The sequence below is a fragment of the Falco peregrinus genome, chromosome 3 (genome assembly GCF_023634155.1).
Source record: "Falco peregrinus isolate bFalPer1 chromosome 3, bFalPer1.pri, whole genome shotgun sequence".
Taxonomy (NCBI): domain Eukaryota; kingdom Metazoa; phylum Chordata; class Aves; order Falconiformes; family Falconidae; genus Falco; species Falco peregrinus.
The window spans coordinates 63,177,776-63,195,626 of record NC_073723.1 but is presented as its reverse complement, the minus strand read 5'-3'; the positions used below and the strand labels follow the sequence as shown (position 1 = coordinate 63,195,626).

At 43.9% G+C, this 17,851-nt stretch overlaps 1 protein-coding gene across 1 annotated transcript; it reads right to left on the bottom strand.

Annotated features, from left to right (window-relative positions):
* Nucleotides 1–5,430: 5,430 nt before the first annotated feature.
* On the bottom strand, nt 5,431–17,119 carry PRELID3A (PRELI domain containing 3A). The gene is made up of 6 exons (XM_055799402.1): nt 16,899–17,119; nt 14,105–14,273; nt 13,612–13,701; nt 12,797–12,867; nt 12,600–12,702; nt 5,431–7,092 (listed from the first exon to the last, which is right to left on the bottom strand). Exons 1-6 carry the CDS (start codon nt 16,928–16,930, stop codon nt 6,979–6,981), a joined length of 579 nt encoding a protein of 192 aa, XP_055655377.1. The 5' UTR covers nt 16,931–17,119; the 3' UTR covers nt 5,431–6,978.
* Between the last annotated feature and the right edge of the window lie 732 nt (nt 17,120–17,851).

Here is a 17,851-nt window from a genome sequence, read left to right as displayed (position 1 = left end):
CCGTGTTGATGACTTGGAGCTGCTCTGGTTTATTTCTTCTTCTTTTGTATGTATGTATCTTGAGGCCAATCTGAGAATGTTTATGAATATTGATTCCAGCTATAAAGTCCTGTTCTGTTGTTTCTGATTTTTACTTCAGATTTTTTGGGTACCTGAAATCACTACTCAACAGGGTTTCCTGGTAGGAGAACCATGAGAGGGGCATTAGCTTAGTCTGACATGATACACAAAGACACAAACCAGTTTCCTGACTCATAAGCCTAAGTTCAGGAGCACTGTCCTCACGGCAACTCTATCCCAGCATCACAGCCCCGTCCCACTGGGAGGGCTGGTGCCAGCTACCGTGTGCAAAGGGTGGGCGCCAAGTAGCACCCACAAGCTCCAGCGGCCCAGAGCAGAGGGAGCCTGTGGCCCTCCCTGCGTTTTCAGCTTGATATCGTAAAATCCCAGAGCTGCTCTTGCTGCTCAGTTGACCTGGCACAAGCTGCAAGCCCTTCTGTGCCTCAGAGACCCCATCTGCAAACACAGGGAGTGCAAAGCAGCTAAAACCGTTCAAGGAATTTTGAGAGCTGCTGGTAAAGAGATGAGTACCCAGAGTCAGACCTAGTAGGATCCTGCACTGCAAGTTTCCATTGGCTTCCGGTACTTGAAAGCACTTAGCCCCACTTCCAGGTGCACTGAATTCCAGATAGTTGAACCTTTACAATATTTTGTCAAGCAAAGAATTGTGAATCAAATTTATCGTGGTAGTCTGCACTCAGCGGGTGTCATTGGGTGTAATCAGAAGATGGAGCTAAACAGCTGTCAGACAGGCACTGCAAATTTTATGTGGCAGTAGCTTTGCTTGTTTATTTGCACCGAACTGCAATTTGGTAACTTCAGTTTCTTCTGCGGGGCGCTGCCTTGCAGTGGCAGCACCTGGCTGAACCGAGTGTCAGATGCGCAGCTAGCCTGGGCTCCGTGTCCTGAAATAACGACAGAAGCACCGCAGTCTGCAAAGGTTGTCGAGAGGGGCTTTGTAGAACAGTTCTAGAGGAACCTGTTTGGAATAGACCTTTCTGTAGCTAATGAAAAAAACACGTGTTTAAGCAGATAGTCTTTTGAGGTGCCAAGCTACTCAACGTATAGTCACAGCTGGAAAACACCGGTTTGATTATTAACCCATTTGATTAAAAAAAACCCTGCAAGTGAAAAACTTTATGAAAAACCACATTTTTTGTGCCTCCCATGCAGTTATAGCCTTTACATTAAGCTACAGGCCCTCCCTGTGTTTCTCTAACCAGAGTCACATCAGGGCTTAACAGTGGGAGCCAGCAATGCTTTGGCTTCTGCTGGACGGGCTGTGGCCAAACACTGCAGTCTGGGATTGTTAAATTGGATTTCAGGGGCTGCTAAATCTAGAACTAAAGGACATGGGCATGAGCTGATGCAACTTCTGCAGGGGGTTGGCTTGCGAAGTTCGTTGAAAATAAGCACCAGTGAAGTTGACACTTATATATGGGGAGGCTGTGGTCTCATGGCCCAGCTTTGGCGTACGGCATTTAAGACACATTTCTGTTGAAGGGGCTGGTGTTACATTACCTGTGAATTAGAAAGCAAAATGAAAATACAATGTGGAGTGTATTTGAGCTGTATTTCTGTTAAAGCTGGTTCCCCCTCCCCAAACCCCTCTTTTAATAAAGGAGAAAAAAAAACCCAAACAAACAAACAGGAGATGCACTTTTTGGATATGAACAGGCCCAGAGCACAAAGCTCCTCCCCTGCAAACTTCTGCTTCTGTGTTGTCACTGCGCATGTACCGTCTGCGCAGCTTCAAGTACACCAGGGGCATCGCCTCTAACAGAGAAAGGCAACAGATTTGTCTTATGCTTGTTTTCATGTTACGTGGTACTGAAATTCAATTTCTTGTTTATGCGTTCCTAATAAAAAGTTCTTTAAAATGACACTGCATTGCTCTCACCTTCTTGAGCTAACTGTGATGACAGCAAGCATCATTTCTTACACCAAACAGCGGGGAAGGGCATGTTCCACGTGTGTGTGCGTGGCCAGGTAGAGCCCTGAACCTTAGCTGCTGCAGATTTTAGGTTAGGTTTAACTGGGTTAGAAACAAAATTATAGAAGGGTAAGAAGGACAAGTATTGTACCAGCAGGGTGTGTAATTAGGAGCCCTTACTGATGATTTTACTTGCAGGTGCCTTCCAATAAAATAAGAAGCATACCTCAGTCGCCTCAGCTGTGGAAAAATTAACAGGACAAGACTTGCACCTCACAAAAATGCCTTCTCGTTGAACAAATTGATAGTGAAAGCACAACCTGCTTCCTGGAGCTTCGATTAAAAGGCTAGCCCATAACCTGCGTGATTCTGACTGGTAGCAAGTAGTGTTGGTGGAGTAAAAAGATAGTTTATTACATAACTTTTAGATAATCAGATAAATAAAAGATATTACTTACAAGTCAAGGCTAATCCTTTTAGATGAGTCTTGCCTGGTTTACTGCAAAACGAAGCAGCTGCTAGCCCCACATGCAGTTACCAGTTTAGGCACAGAGGACCCCCACAGAGCTTTTGGGCGGTACCGTGTGCGGCTTACAGGGAGCTCCAGGGAGGCTGGTACTGTGTCCTGCTGCCTACACAGCACAGACTAACATAAATAATTTTTCTGCAGCCTTCTCTGAAAGCCAACAGCCCATTTTATATTACAGCAGTTACACCCAGAAGTGTTTGTTTAAACTGAGGATGTTGTTTATTTAAGATAGCACCATAGTGTACATAGACACTTACAGAGTCCTGCCCTTCACAGCTTACAATCTAGGAAGATGCAACAACAGGAAAGGTGTTGCCCACTGCTCCACCTGAAAATTTAAATGGAAAGTGTCACATCAAGGAATGCCACCAGTCATCTTAGTGCTACTTTATTACATCATCAGATACATCAATGCCTGATATGTGCTATACGTTAATTCCTGATGCACGCTAAGTGCTGCAGTTCAGTGCCTTGTACTTGGGTTCAGCAAGTCTTTCAAGAACTCTGTAACTTACACTAGGATTGCCCATTTTCCCAACAAATACGACCCTTCCCCCATTGCGCCTGCTGACCTGATGGGCGAAAAGAAGTCAGAAGTATGGGGGAGCAAGGAGGACTCACACTGGCACAAAGGCAAGTCAGAATTAAAAAAAAAGGAAAAAAAAGGATGGTCTATGCAAAACCAATCACACACAAGACCACTTAATTACACTGTTGTAAGGTAATGCCTTTTGTTGCTAACGTGAGCCTGTCTGCACTAGCATGAAAAACAGACATCAACCAGCAACCAGAATTTACCTCAAGTTTGGTATCTTTAACATCTTAAAAATCTTTCTGGGCCAAGAGCTAACATGCCCAGTTTGCCATGCTCTGGGAACCACTGCTGCCGTCTCCCCTCGCTGCTTCCCCTGCAGTCAGGAACCCGCCGTCCCCAGCCGCAGCCCTCCCACAGCCGGGGTGTGCGGCGCAGCTCTAGTTACTGGGCAGGGTGGGCAGCCACACTTGTAACCAACCCGGAGACCCCAGACACTGGCACTAAATTCTTAAACCACACACAGCCTGCTCCCTCTCCCTTGACCTGCAACCTAACGGCTGAGGAACACCAACCGCAAACCTCAGTGGCTTGAATAACGGCAGCAAACCACCTCCCTCCCCCAACACACAGAACTACTTCAATTATATTTTCAACTCTCAGTGTGCAGAATTCTTACTCCAAATGGCACTTGCTACCCACTAATCAGCATGGTTACAAGTACTGAGCTTTCTTCTGCTTGGTCCCCAGCCCATCAAGATCCTTCCAAGTTAATGAGTGTTGACTTAACACTATTTCTTCTTTACACAATTTTTCCTCCTCTGTACCTGGCTGTTTCTGCACCAGTGCAAAAAGCTACATCCCCTGCCCTGCAAGCAGCTGAGCACTTTCCCTGACATACAGCTTTTTGTCTTCAATAAGACACCTCAGTCAATGCACATGACATAAAATTGACTTCAGAAATACTTTCTAACCATTTCCAGTAAATAAAGAAAAGCTGGGGGAGTTTCCCTAGGGAAGGGCCAAGGTAAGCAATTCCAAGGTAGGGTGCTTTTTGCCCCAAGGGTCAACCCCAGACTGTAACTGTGACAGAACTGGAGTGGGAAATGGAGTGCTTCAAAAACAGAGTTACACACAGCAGAGCTGAACGTACAGTTACAGATCCCATGGAGGAAAGTTACATGGTCAAGGGAGAAGGGTGGGAGCTCCGTGTGCAGACTAGATGGGCAGAAAGCAGAAGAGTGGAAGTGTCCAGGAAAGCTTATGGGAAATTAAGCACCACTTCATCTGCTAAACACTAGAGCCTACTTGGTCCCGGTGTGACCACTGCCTGCAAGGTCCTTTGTATACACTGGCAAAATGAGCGACCACAGGAAGATCAATAAGCCCAGAGGTGCAGGAGTGTCACCTACCCCAAAGACAAGGCGAAAGGCAGCAGCAGTGTCCGGCAGCAGAGGCAGGCAGCTGGGTGACAGAACTGGCCTCTGGAAGAAATTAGGTTTTTTCCTAACCAAAGCTTCCCCGTTCCCATTTAGCCTAGGGAAAGGCAGAAGAGGACCGAGCGCAAGCAGGCAAAGTGCCGATCCATGGCAAGCGGAGCAGCAGACAGACTGAAACCCAAGCATCTAGTCATACAGTTCCCAAGTAGCACGAAACGCGGAACAGAAGCAGCCCCAAACGAGCAGGGAATGAAACAGAAACGAGATGCTGCAACACAAGCAGATCAAGGATTTGTTTCTGGAAGGAAACAAAGTGCAAAGTAAGTAATCCAGAAAACTGATGCGTAACTGGTACTGACACTAAGGTGTAGCAGAAGAGCTCAGCCCTAGACAGAGCCTGTGGTGACTTTTCTGGGACACCAGCTAGTGCCGGATGGTGCTACACACAAGTCAGTCAGCTTTAAGACAACACCGACAATTTCAAATCTGATGCAAGGAGCAGCTTTATACAATTCTTCCAAACTGAAGCAATACATGAACTTCTCCAAAGACTTTTCTACCCACCCACCCACCCCCAGCAGTTAGGTTTTCATCATCTCCAGCAGGCATGTATGGAAATGCTGAAGTACCAGTTTCCACATGCACACACACTTACTCATCTTTTCATTTGCAGAGCTCTGCCATAGCTGCACTTCCCTTCCTAGCAGAACACCACCATAAGCTAGAACATCTTCTGCTTTCTTTATCTGGGATGTGGCATCACTCCTCTGGTAAGTGGACAACTGACCTGCAGCAAAGGTATCCAGAGTATCTTCTGGAAAGGAGCTTTTATCAGCCTTTAAGCTCCAAGTTTCTGTTTCAAAATAAGAAAGGCTTTAGGTCCATACAAAAAGAGCAATGTTAGTATTAGCTCTCATTTAATTGCTTTCAACTACTGTATTTTTAAAAAAATTAAGTTTATTCATTAGGATCATGTAATTTAGTGAGACTGTAGTTACACCCAAATTAATGTTCACTTTCAAACTAACCAGAATATGAATGCTGAAATTTCCCTTAAGCTACAGACACACCAACATTTTGGTCTTCTAGTTTTTTAAAAGTTACTCATGCTCTTTAACAGCTCCCTAAATGCATGCTTGCTACTTGAACGAGTAAACATCCTCGCAACGTTTATTTCACTTTGTGCGCACACCAAAAAAAAGTTAAAATGCCCTAGCAGAGGGCTGTCTAAGAAACATACACTATACCTGGACCAAATATGAAAGTTCTGTGAACATCGGACAAGGCTCAGACTGTTACCAATATGTGTTTATGCACGTTTTATAGGAAGCAGTTTCTGCAGTTACTGCAGTATTTTTCCAAATAATGAAATTTACATTGATCCTAAAACCATTTTGTACCAATATGGAAAGTGTTGAAAAGATTCAGTTACACTAGTAGTCAGTAGTTAGTAGAAAGCATTCAAAAAGGAGGGTCCATTTGTTTTTCTTTACTCTTGTTTTCTCCATTCAGGGCATGAAAAATACATGTTCATGAAAACTTACCATTTGGATTTCAAATTTCCTGCTTACTTCTCATTTCAACTCTTCTGGTTATTGCATCAGTCTCTCCCTCAGTTAAGACATGATGTGAAGAGCAAGGACCAGTGGAACAGCACAGACTCTTCACTCAAGTAGCCTACAAGTACCCTTCTTAGAGATAAACATGAGAAGTATGTCCCAGCACCTTCCAGGAATTACTACTCCTCTCCTCATAGGAAGGGGAGGAACTAGGGCAAGTTAATAAATATGAAAATAAATTATATCCTTCTCCTCACCAAAAACACTGTTTTAAGCTATTAACATCAATAGAAATTTTATCTTTGTTTGGATACAAACATCTAAGAGGCTATATATTTGCGTGCCATGTTCAGGCAGCTCATTTAAACAATGTAAGAAAAGTTAGTACCACACGAGCTTTCCAGGATGATCTCCTAGATAGCTATCTAATTCTACAGCATCATGTTCTGACTCATCTAGTTCCCTTTAAATGGTCATAAGACACTATCAGATACCAAAACAGACAAAATTCAGTGCTCTAGTACCCATCAGCCCTTCACAGAACAGATGTTCACATGGAAAACCCTTAATACCACACATGCATTCTTTTCAATTTCAAGTCTGAGTATGAAAAAACAAGATGATGTAAATATAACATACTCTCTGTCTTTGTTATAAAAGGCACATTTAGGCAGTTTTAAATGTGCTAAATGTTTTGTTTCCAGTGTTAAAAATTAATTGTTTAAATGAAAAGAGCATCTGCAGGAGGTCAATTTAATCATCAGTAGGCAATGGAAGCTGCTGTGGAGATGACGATGAGGTTACTTTTCCGGTGATCCAGTATTCTTATAAATATATAAAACCTCTGCAGATCAGCCTTGGAAGGGAGATCCACAAAGCAGTCTGCAGAATAAAACTTTTCTGTCAGTTACTTGGTATTTTTGGTTTTATTTTTCTGTTGATGCTGCTGCCATAGCTGGTTTCATGCCCTCACGTGTTGACTTCAGCTCCTCCAATTCTGTGTTTAGTTTGGTGATCACCCACTCCAGGGCATCCCGACCCTGCCAGGAAAATACTAGAATTTAGGATCAGAACAGATACACCACCATTGCTCATGTTCCTATAGTTTTTCCTCTGTCAGACATGAGACATTTTAAAATTAATGTCATGCCCCGCACAGTTTAATACCAGTTTATATTGATAATTTCTTAGCATCTTCTCATGGAAACTTCACTGCAAAGGCATTTGCTTACCCCGTAAGCAAGAAGTAAATGCAATATTCGTGTGAGCTCACAGTAGCATACCTAGGCAAAAAAAGCCTAATTCAGCAGCTTTCCCTGTCATTTTTACTCTTTGCTACTCCCATCACCCAAAGAATATCAGCAAATTTATGGCAAAGTCCAGATACTGTTCTCAGATTCATTAACCAAGTTATACGGACAGTTTTTGAGAAGATCCTGGACAAAGAAAGATAGTCTTCCAAGTGCTCTTTGAAGTAGCAACTAATTGATTTAGTATCTAGCAAGAGTTCAGAGGTGGACTTGCACTGAATTCTGATTCATGCACAGCAACTTTTCAGCACATAAACCAGACTAATTGGAAGACCACAGGCACATATTTTGTATCAAGGTACGGTCCTTCTCTGTTCAGTACTCAGAATGTGAGTGCCCCAAAGCTAGGCACTGACAGCCAATGCTTTGTTAAGAGCTGGGGAATCCAGCAAAATAAGCATGTCAAAACCCTTTAACCTTAAGAAGACACTGTAGCAGCTGCAACCCAATAACCCCAAGATGAGCACGCAGCCAGGCACACAATGAAGCCAATAAAATAAAGAGAAGCACTTTAACTAAATAAACGTGCAAGATTTTAGAGCTCCACAATCTCAGAATGATAGCTTTTGCCAAAACAAGCAGATGGGATCAGACCAGGAAAACACCTGGCCTTTTTTCACTTAAAGAGAAGCCAAGAGACATTCACCTCTATTACCCTACCAAGAAAAAGAAGTACAGAGCAGAGCAGTAACTGGGAGCCATATGGCTCTGGCCAAGTCTAGAGGAGTTCTGGAGATAAAGGGTCTGAACCCACAAAGTCCTAACCTTCAGGAAAGCCAGTGTCAGTGTTCAAGCCCTTTGCAGAGACTGAGGGAAAGGAGGGGAACACCCATCCACACACAGATAATTTTGTTCAGAACTATGATGTGCTGAGTTTTTTGTATGCATTATAGGTGATAAAGTGAACTAAAACCTCATCAAGTGTCCAGAACCTACTATCTTCCTTTATAAACCACTAAGCATGAACAAAAATCTGCATGAACAGCTTTGAAAACCTCCACAACAAAAACAATCAAAACAAAACCCACACATACTCTTGAAGGAATTTTATTTTTTTTTGAGGCTAGAAATATTAACAGCCCAGTTCCAGGCTGTGAAGGGTAACCTATTAAAAGAAATAAAGATGTAATATGAATAACAGTGTATTTATCTCAAGACCTTTACCAAGTTCACTGAAGGACTGGCTCCATTTCTATTCAGGTTTTTCATATTACAGGAACTTACAGAATAAACACTAATTGCTATATCTGCACTGGGAGGCAGTCCTTAAACGGAGAAGTCATCCACGTATAGGCAACAAAGCGTTCAGCTCTTGGTCAGAGCTCAGAAAGGGGGATTCTGCTCTACCCAGAATTACCTCAAGAACTAGTATGTTTATGTTAACTCAGTTCAAGATAACCCTTTCAGAAATACTAACAATATTCAAGAAAGCACGATTTACATTGTCCAGTTCAAGTATGGGTTGCTGAAAAAAGTCCTTAGGAGAGTATGATTTAACTTCCGAGTTCCTTCCATTTGAGCACCAAAAATCAACCATGCTTCAGCAGGTGATAACTTCCACCCTCCACATCCTTGCAAGACCTGGGAACACCAGCAAAGCATGCATAAAAGCACCCAGACAGGAGTAGGCTAGCATAGCAACAAGTTGTAACTAGCCACGAATGGAGTGCTCCTTAAAGAACAAAGTGGGGGGAGAGAGGGGGAATCATCTTACAGTAAGCACGCATTAGGATATTTGAAAGTCAAGCTAAAACGTCCTCTCTTAGGTGACACAGGCACAGAGAACTGGGTAAGACGGCAACAGCTTAGCTGTTATGTTTGTCTAATTGCACAAAGAAGACATGTCAGAAAGTCAAACACGGTTGATGTAGCAAATGCTCAGTGGAAAAATCAGTCCCTGACTACGAAACCACCAGGTCATAGTGTTTTAGTTGTTATAATTGTTGATAAGGTAAAAAAAATACAATCCATGACGTTCAACTGAAGCACCAAGATATTTCCTTCAGTTTTTGAGACTACATAGGTCTGCGTGTCTCCTTAGACCTGCATGTGCTATATGCTATATTTTGCAGCTATGAATAAACCTGTGATATTGGCAAGGAAGACTTCAGAAATATTCTGCACAGGAAATTAAGTTACAAATCGCAATCAGAGGCAAAGCCTCCAAGTACTGCAGAACTTCCCAGTTACCAGAAAAAATCTGACAGAGGATTGGTCTGTAAAGTTTCACACTGTATAACAAATTCTGTAGTAGTCATTAAGCAAGCACATTCATTACCAAGCATGCATATTATATTAGTCTTTATTGCATATGTTAGCAGTATGAGGTGTTTGGCAGACCAAAGGCTGCATATGAAGATTTGTTGGTAGAGCTTAAGTGACTGATAAATGCTGAGCCTTTGTAGTTGATGTTTTCCAGAAAAACAGCCATAAAAGCTTAGTGGAATGAGAACATAAAAGCAAACACTCATGGCATACACTGATCTCAAAGTAAGCAGTATAAAAACCCCTACATACTTAACTAGGAGAAGCAGCATAATGACTTTTTTCTTTTTTTAAGGAATCTTTTTAGTCGAAGCATAAGCCAATACAGGAATGACAGAGACAGGCTACACTGACTAGTAGAAGGAAAACAATCTGTACAGAGGTATCACAGAGGCAAGTACACTCTGTTCTCAACCTTGAAGTCAGATTTTTTCATAGTCACATCACTTAAGGGATACGTCACTACTGAAATGAATATAACTACAAGACCAATGAAAAACACGAACAATCTGGCGTTCTGACAGCTTCAAGCTTTGTATGGATTTCCACGGAAGTTCACAGAAGGGCATCAAAATTCCTCAGGCATAAGAAAAGCAAATACAATTTCACTATGCAAACAATTAACCCTGTCAGGCAATCTGTTTCAAGTGATCAATTTTATATCCTAAGAATACAATTCTGTTTCATTTTTATAATGCCAATTCCAGTCACTAACCAATTCATTAATTTCTTCAGGTACTACATACTGAAATCACAGAAACTAGGACCAGATCAAACGCTTGGTAGAGGGACTCACTGACAGGCCTAGTTATCTGCAGTCATTATTCCACTTTCAAACCACAAGCAATACTGTGTGGCACAAGACGTGGCTGCAGCAAGTTGGCTGTCCAGGTGGCATAAGCACAGGTTAGTTGATCCAGTCAAGATCTGACCTACTCTCACTTTCTGCAACTGCAGTGTAATGAACATGTTTGCCATTCCTGTATGCAATGTATATAAAACAAACATGCAGGTTAATTTACGAAATTCACACGACAACAATCCATGCACATATTTGCTAGAAAGCTGAAATGCTGTACCAAGAAGAAGAATGCTGGCATTACCACTAGTTAGTACAAACTGTAGATGTGGAGAACTGCTAGCTTAGAGCGCTTTCAGAATTTTGAATTATCCACTCAATAGCATCCCACCCCTGGAGTAACACAAAAAAGATTTACAACATATGGCAAATGAGTTTTCCATCATCATTGAAAATAATGCATCATCTGCCACCTCTACCTCAGAGCAAAATCTCAATAGTTACTTCCTATTTCTTCAGAATAAAAAAACATTTTCCAGCAACTTTCATGAAGTTTAAGAGGGGTTCTAAGAGCACAGAGGCACAGCACAGCATGCAAGAGCTAGTTATAGCAGAGTAGGTTACTGGCTAGCAATGAAAGAGTGGGCAACAGCAAGTACAAATTCCTGCCAAATTCAAAATCTCTAGAGACTCTTCAGTGAAAAACAAAGGTCTTTTTTATTTGCAAGAAGCTTGTGAGCCAGTGTGTTCCTTGAAAATGGCAGAACAGAAGAACAATCTTTAAAAGAAATTAAGCTTCCACACAGGCAACACCTGAACAGGTACAAGAAATATTTACACGCTTTCGCTAAGTTCAATAGAGACATGCAAATGTGACAGATGCCACAAGAGGAATTCAGCCAGCACTTTTAAGTGTGCCTAGTTGATCTGGCCGTTTCAACTAGCTAGAGCTTTGCTATCTCCAAGTCAGACTGAAGTTTGGTTGTGAGGCCGGGTTTGGATTCTTTTCAAGAACATACGCCCCACAGAGACTTTTAAATGGAAACTCAATCAAAATAGAATTGTAATTTATCTGAAATACATTGCAGTTATGACTTTCAAACAAACACAGTGAGCACTCAGCTAGTTACAGTAACACTTTGGTGTCTAGAAATTACCCATCACTTCTTCCTCATCCCATGATTTTAACCTGTTTTCCTCTCATTTTTGAAGAAACACACAGAAGAGAGGAAAAGGAGGCTTTCTCCTCTCTGACCTAGTTGGTCAATACCTCCTATCAAGTTGGCTTACACAGCCTTGGTCAAGCTACATCTCTCATCAGGACAAAGGGCTGGCCAAAACAGAGGCTCTCTGGCATGGTAGGAGTTATCTAGGCCACATTCCCACTGTGCTGACCCTCTGAGCACAAACTCTGACTTCAGGTGCACTTATCCTGCTGTTTGGCAGTGATGCCTATGCTCCTCTAGCAAGTCCATTTCTTTCCCACCTTCCCCAAAGAAGAACAGGACAAAAGTGCCCAAGAACAATCATTCCCCAGCTCTGCCTGTGCTGAAGTGCAGCTCCATGGCTGCAAGCCAAGTAGAAAAAGCGAGCGCTAGACAGAGGAGTCAGTGTAGTGTTACCTACAAAAGCCAGCATAGCTTCACCTCTTCAAAGAATATGCCTCTGCTTACACTACATTACTTTCAGCCAAAGGCACGGAGGCAGCTCAATAACGGGTAGGAACTGGAACAACTGACAAAGCAGCATAAAAAATATGCTAGCATTAAGTGCTAAATCCGGATTATAAAGGCTGAAAAGAAAGTTATATTCACTACTAGCACTAACTCCTGGAAATAGGAGTTTAGTGTTTAAAAAGGTGCTTTGGAAAAAAACCCCAAAACCCAACTAATAATATGTATATGCTAGATGTAACTGTAGCATACACACAGAAGTTTGTTTGTTCTTCTGTGCAATTCTAGTTGAAAAACAGATTTAGTTGTGAAACCTTTTCATGCTTTGGGAAATTTTATTCTACTTGCTGAGGTCCTACAAAAAAATCAGTTGAAACTCTGTGCACAAAGTTCTGAGAAACTAAATATAGTACTCAGCACACATGATTGACAATTACTATTTCAACAAAAAGAAAGGTAGGGGTGGAGGGAGAGAGGGAGAAAACAGAATAAAGATGTACCTTTCTGGCATTAGAAGATATTGTGTTTGCCATTAAGCTCTCCAGATAACTGCTCAAGCTAATGCCTTTAACAGTAATAATTGCTTCTTGAGTTAGTACAGTTCTGTAAGAGAACAAAGAAAGGTTAATATTTAAACTGAACTGGACTAACATAATGTCTCCTATATACAAAGAAGCATACAGATATCCTTACTTACTTTTCAGGGTTTTCAGGATGAGGTGTGTAAACCAGTCTCTCATCAACAGACACTAGGTTTGTGAGAGTAATCTTAAAAAGAGAAAAAAAAAGAGCTGAAATCCTTACTTCCTGCCTTTCATTTTTCTGTTATCAACAGTACTACTCAAAAGTAGAGTGCTCAATTTAATGTCAGAGACAAAGCAGCGTACACAGAATACAAAACCCAGAACACAGTCAATAAAAAGACCTATAAAGGGTGATGCAGCTTCTCCTATCCTCGATCTAATTATATCAATCTAAGTTCCTATCCACACTACAAAGAAGAAACAGCTTTCCATTTGTTTTCTCTGAATGTTGAGTCTTATATGATTTATGGCTTGGGATTCAGAGAGGCTCTCCAAGACCAAGATCACCATAACACTATTTGGACTATACAGAAAATTAATACTCACGAAAAGACAATGCCTCTTGTACAGAGACAAGGCTCTCCTACAGACAACTCCAATCTGATAGTTACAAGTTCCCAGGACACCAAAATACAGCATAAGACTTAATTTACATTTTGTAGAACAAGCTATTCATATAGAAGTCAAACTATTTTACATGCATTCTGAGAAATAATCTTACATTAAAAACAGAATCACAGATGTTTGATCCCAAAGTATTTAAAATTTCCTTTTCGTGGGAAGATGGAGGGCAAAAAGAGAGACAACTAAGACATGGAACTTGCCGCCTCCCAATGGAAGACGCAAACACATTTCTAATCTAAATGTTAAGAGCAAAACACCTTATCTCCAGTACTAATCACCAGAAACTTCTTAAGCTATCACTCACATTAGTTGAGGAAAGCTCCATCTTTTTTTCCACTGGATCTACCACAGAATGTTCCTCAATGTAAGTCAGAGTTCTACTTGTTCCTAAAATCTGAAAGTGAAGAAACAAAAAAATTTAAAAATAACAAAGTTAAGCACTAAAAAAACTCCAAAAAACCAACAAAGCTGAAATGCATAAATGTCAAGTCCTTAGTGACCCCAAATAAAGGCAAAGTAATTAATGGATACCAGAACACTGTGATCCGTGGCAAGACTACATCCTCATAGGTTGTATCAGCCATACAGCATGACACAGTCCAGTCTGTAAGGCATGTACAGACATACAAACAAAACATTGCAGGCATATTAAAGCCTACAACATATTCTCACTACTAAGTACACTAATTACAGCTTATGTGATATTTCCTATAAATTAAGCTTTTACTTTGAATTCAGCTCCAACTCAGATGACGACATAAAAATGCATCACACCCTTAAGAAACCATTAAGCGCACCGCTTTTACAATACTCGGCAGTCTCCACTCTGTGCTGAGAAGACGGTGACTATGCAGCCTCCCCTTGTTATCAAGGCTTCTGTCAAGGACATCTACTCCCACCACACATGGATTCATAGGGTTGGGGTACTTTCTCATAGCAGCTTTGATCACTGTATCCCAGGGGTGTCTGTAAAAAGAAGAGGAGACAATATTTATAACTATTTTGTATTTAATAAAGTATTCAGACAACACTACATCAGGGATCTAGCTTGTGTAACATGGCGCATGCTGAACAGCTTCACAGCTCCCCATAGTCCCTTCAGAATACAGTAATGCTTGGAAAGGCAATAAGAAAGTATTGATACAAAAACACAAAACAAAAAATATTCCTTTCTTCAGAGTGAAGAAAGGAATTATTAAACCAAGACTAACAGAAAGGAGGGCAAGGGGCAACAGTCACAAATTGCTGCAAGTGACACTCCAATTAGCTGTACAAAAACTCCACAATGACAGGGTAGCTGTCCACAGAGACTGTCGAATCCTGATTCATTTCAGAACTAAACCAGAAAAGCAACTTGACCTAACATTTTAAGTTAGCCCTGCTTTAAGAAGGGAGCCGGTCTAGATGACCTCCAGAAGTCCACTACAACATAAATTCTTCCGTAATTCTAAGCACATCAAATAAACTAAATTAGAAATCATTAGCTTCTGTTCTTCCTATAGCAAAAAAGCAAAGTTAAATTCAACTAAAAAAATCCAAAAAACCAAACCCAGAAAGTTTAAAATAAAAACACAGATTTTTCAGAACCCATATCAGCTCACTGCCATAAGTCTGCACCTATACTACTGCTTCCAGCAGCTTGTTAGCATGAATTACACTTATACATACTCTTCTCAATACGGAACTGTTTTCATGAAACAAGTTTTGGTTAATGTGAAACTCCTGGGATCAGAGCAGCCCCACTACTGGAGGCCAGGCTGTCCACACAGCTCTTGTTGTGGGACTTCATTTATCATCTTCTGAAATGGAGGAGGCTAGAGAAACCATGGACTTGTTCCAATACAGAAATTCTGTCCCTAAGCAATGATTTCTGTATTCAGAATAACTGACAGATCTGGAACAAAAGGTTTATACCCTTTAAAGGTACTTTTAAAAATTCAGCTATTGATATCTAACATAAGAAGGCTTAGGAGTGTAAAGTTGTACATTGGAACTGCACTTAGGGCCCTAAATGGATTTGATTTTTAAGAACACTAGTTTTAGTCTTAAAATAGACTGGTACAGAAGGGCATCAACAGTACACCACTGCAAGAGAAAACAGAAGCTTGGAAAAATAAGGGTCTTTTTTCCAATAAGAATAATAACAAAAGGTCTTTCAGCTTCATTGGTGCAAGCAGGAGAAACAGAGCTTTCAATTCCTACATCAGAAGGAAGGCTGGAAGACCATTCCTTGTTATCTTCAGTGACTACACATCACAATCGGCAGAAGATACACAAACTAAAATGTCAAATTTCTGTTAAGTGTCCTTGAGGGGTTTTAAGACTCAGAAACTTGATAAGGCACAATATTTTATTAACCCCTGAAATGCACTATGTACACACCTGCACACATTACACTGTAGGATGGGGGCGTTCCAATACAGATCTTGATGAGAAAATGCCAAATAAAAATCGATTTTGTGTTTCCCAGATGACAGATACTCCTCTCAAACTCAGAAGTAACGCCATACACAAGCAGCCTTTACTAGCCTCTGCCTGCCATTTCACAACAGAAGCTACTGTTTACTTATACTAGACGGATGTCAAAGTTGAACACCTAATACCTATGTCAGCATAATTAATTCAGTTGTGTTATTTAATTAAAGACATTTTAAATGGCATTGAAAAAACTGGGATATTTTGTAAATATTTTAGGAAATATCACACCTGGCACTCTCCAGTTTCAAGATTTTTAAGAGACCGGTAGCAGATGAAGTATTGGGGGCATTTTAAGAGCTGTGCTGGAACTGCTGGGTCTTCCACGTCGGCTCCCGGGTACGGCCTGTTACACACCTGTTGGTACTTTCACCTGTTGTTCCCTCACTACACAGAAGTGGAACTGGATGACCAGAACCACGTTCGAAATACGTTCAACGCAGAAAAGGCCTGGCAGTAAGAACAGCTATTGCTTAATGGCTACCTGTGAGGTGTCTCTGTGAAAGCCACGGCTAAGGCAAGCCACATAGTCACTCTGTCGTCCATGCCCTTGGAATGTATCATCAAGCACGTCCGTAGCGTGGGGTTTGGGTTGGGTTCTTGGGCTTTTTGAGAGCGTAAAAGTTCTTTTTCCCTAAATACCTACACCTTTATCAAGCCGTTACGCCGCCGGCCAGCTCTGCCGCTGCCCGGTGGGAACGGTACTTCCCTCCGCAAGCGGCAGGAGGTGGGAGAAACCCTCGCAAGGGTCCGAGCACGCAGGGAAGCCCAAGGTGATGAAGGCCCCGCAGCGTGGGGAGCGCTGCCGCACCGCCGGGGACCGGCCCCCGCCCACCCCCCGAGCCGGAGGGAGTTAAGGCCGCCAGAAGCCGGTGCCCAATCCCCGGCTGCCGGGCGAAGCTTCGTGCCGGCACAACCGGTCAGGAACCCCCGCCGCTCCCAGCCTCCCTCCTCCGGCCGCGCCCGCGGTTATTTCCTATTTCCTCCTGGCGGGGCCCGGCTTCCCCGCACGGCCCGGCCCGACCCCGTCAGGCGCCGGAGCGGCGGCCCGCCCGCGCAGCCGGTGGAAGGAGCCGCGCCGCCGTTCCGCGGCCGCCCCTCAGCCCGGCCCCTCACCCGAACACATGCTCCGAGCTCCAGATCTTCATGGCCGCCCTCGGTCTCTCCTCAGGGCCGGCGGGAAGGCGGGCGGGCGGCCGGCGGCAGTTCTCGCCTGACAGCCACACGCCGGCCGGCCGGCGAGCGCGAGCAGCCACGGGGGGCGGAGCTCCGCGTGCCGGCGCTGGGCGTGCCCAGCCGGCTCCTGCGTCACGCTCTGGCGTCACGCGGCTCCGTCACCGCCTCGCCCCCCCCGCTCCCCCCTCCTCCTCGCGTCAGTGGCACGGCGGCACCGCGCAGGCGCAGCGGCACGGGCGGGCCAGGCGCTCGCTGCGGGCCTGCCCGGGCGGCTCCGAACGGTTCTGGGCGCCGTTCCGCTCCGGTATTACTGGAGACGGAGCGAGCAGCCGGCTTTGCGCGTTGCTTACGTTGGAGTTCTGCTTTCAGGGCGCCGGCAGCCCAGGGCGGGACACTGGGTGCAGGGCGCGCTGCTGTGCCTGGGGGTGAAGGGATGGCGCTGAACGCCTTAGCTGCCCTGAAGGCCTCTGCACACAGTAAATTTTGTAGCGAAGATCTCGGTATAAAATCGTTACGTATGGGGGAAAAATAATAAAGGAGACAAGTTATTTCCCACCAGGCTCTGCTGAACGTTACCGCTGGGTTATTCGGAAACGCCGCGGAGGACCCGTCCCCCTGGGGAGCCGCGGGGAGAGGCGCTCCCCGGGCTCGCAGCCCGCCCGGCAGCGCGGATGCCCGCCCTCCTTAGCGGCATCGCGTCGCGCCGCGCCTGCCGCACGCCTCGACCGGGCTGCCGCGGCCTGCCGCCGTCCCGACCGCCCCCTCAGCGCGGTGCCGCCGCGGCCGTGCCGCTGGGGGGCGTGGCCAGGAGAAGCGACGGGAGCTGCGCGAGGGCGGGCCGCCGCCGCGGGGCAGGGCCTGCGGGAGGGGGCGGGGCTCGGAGGGGTCCTTCG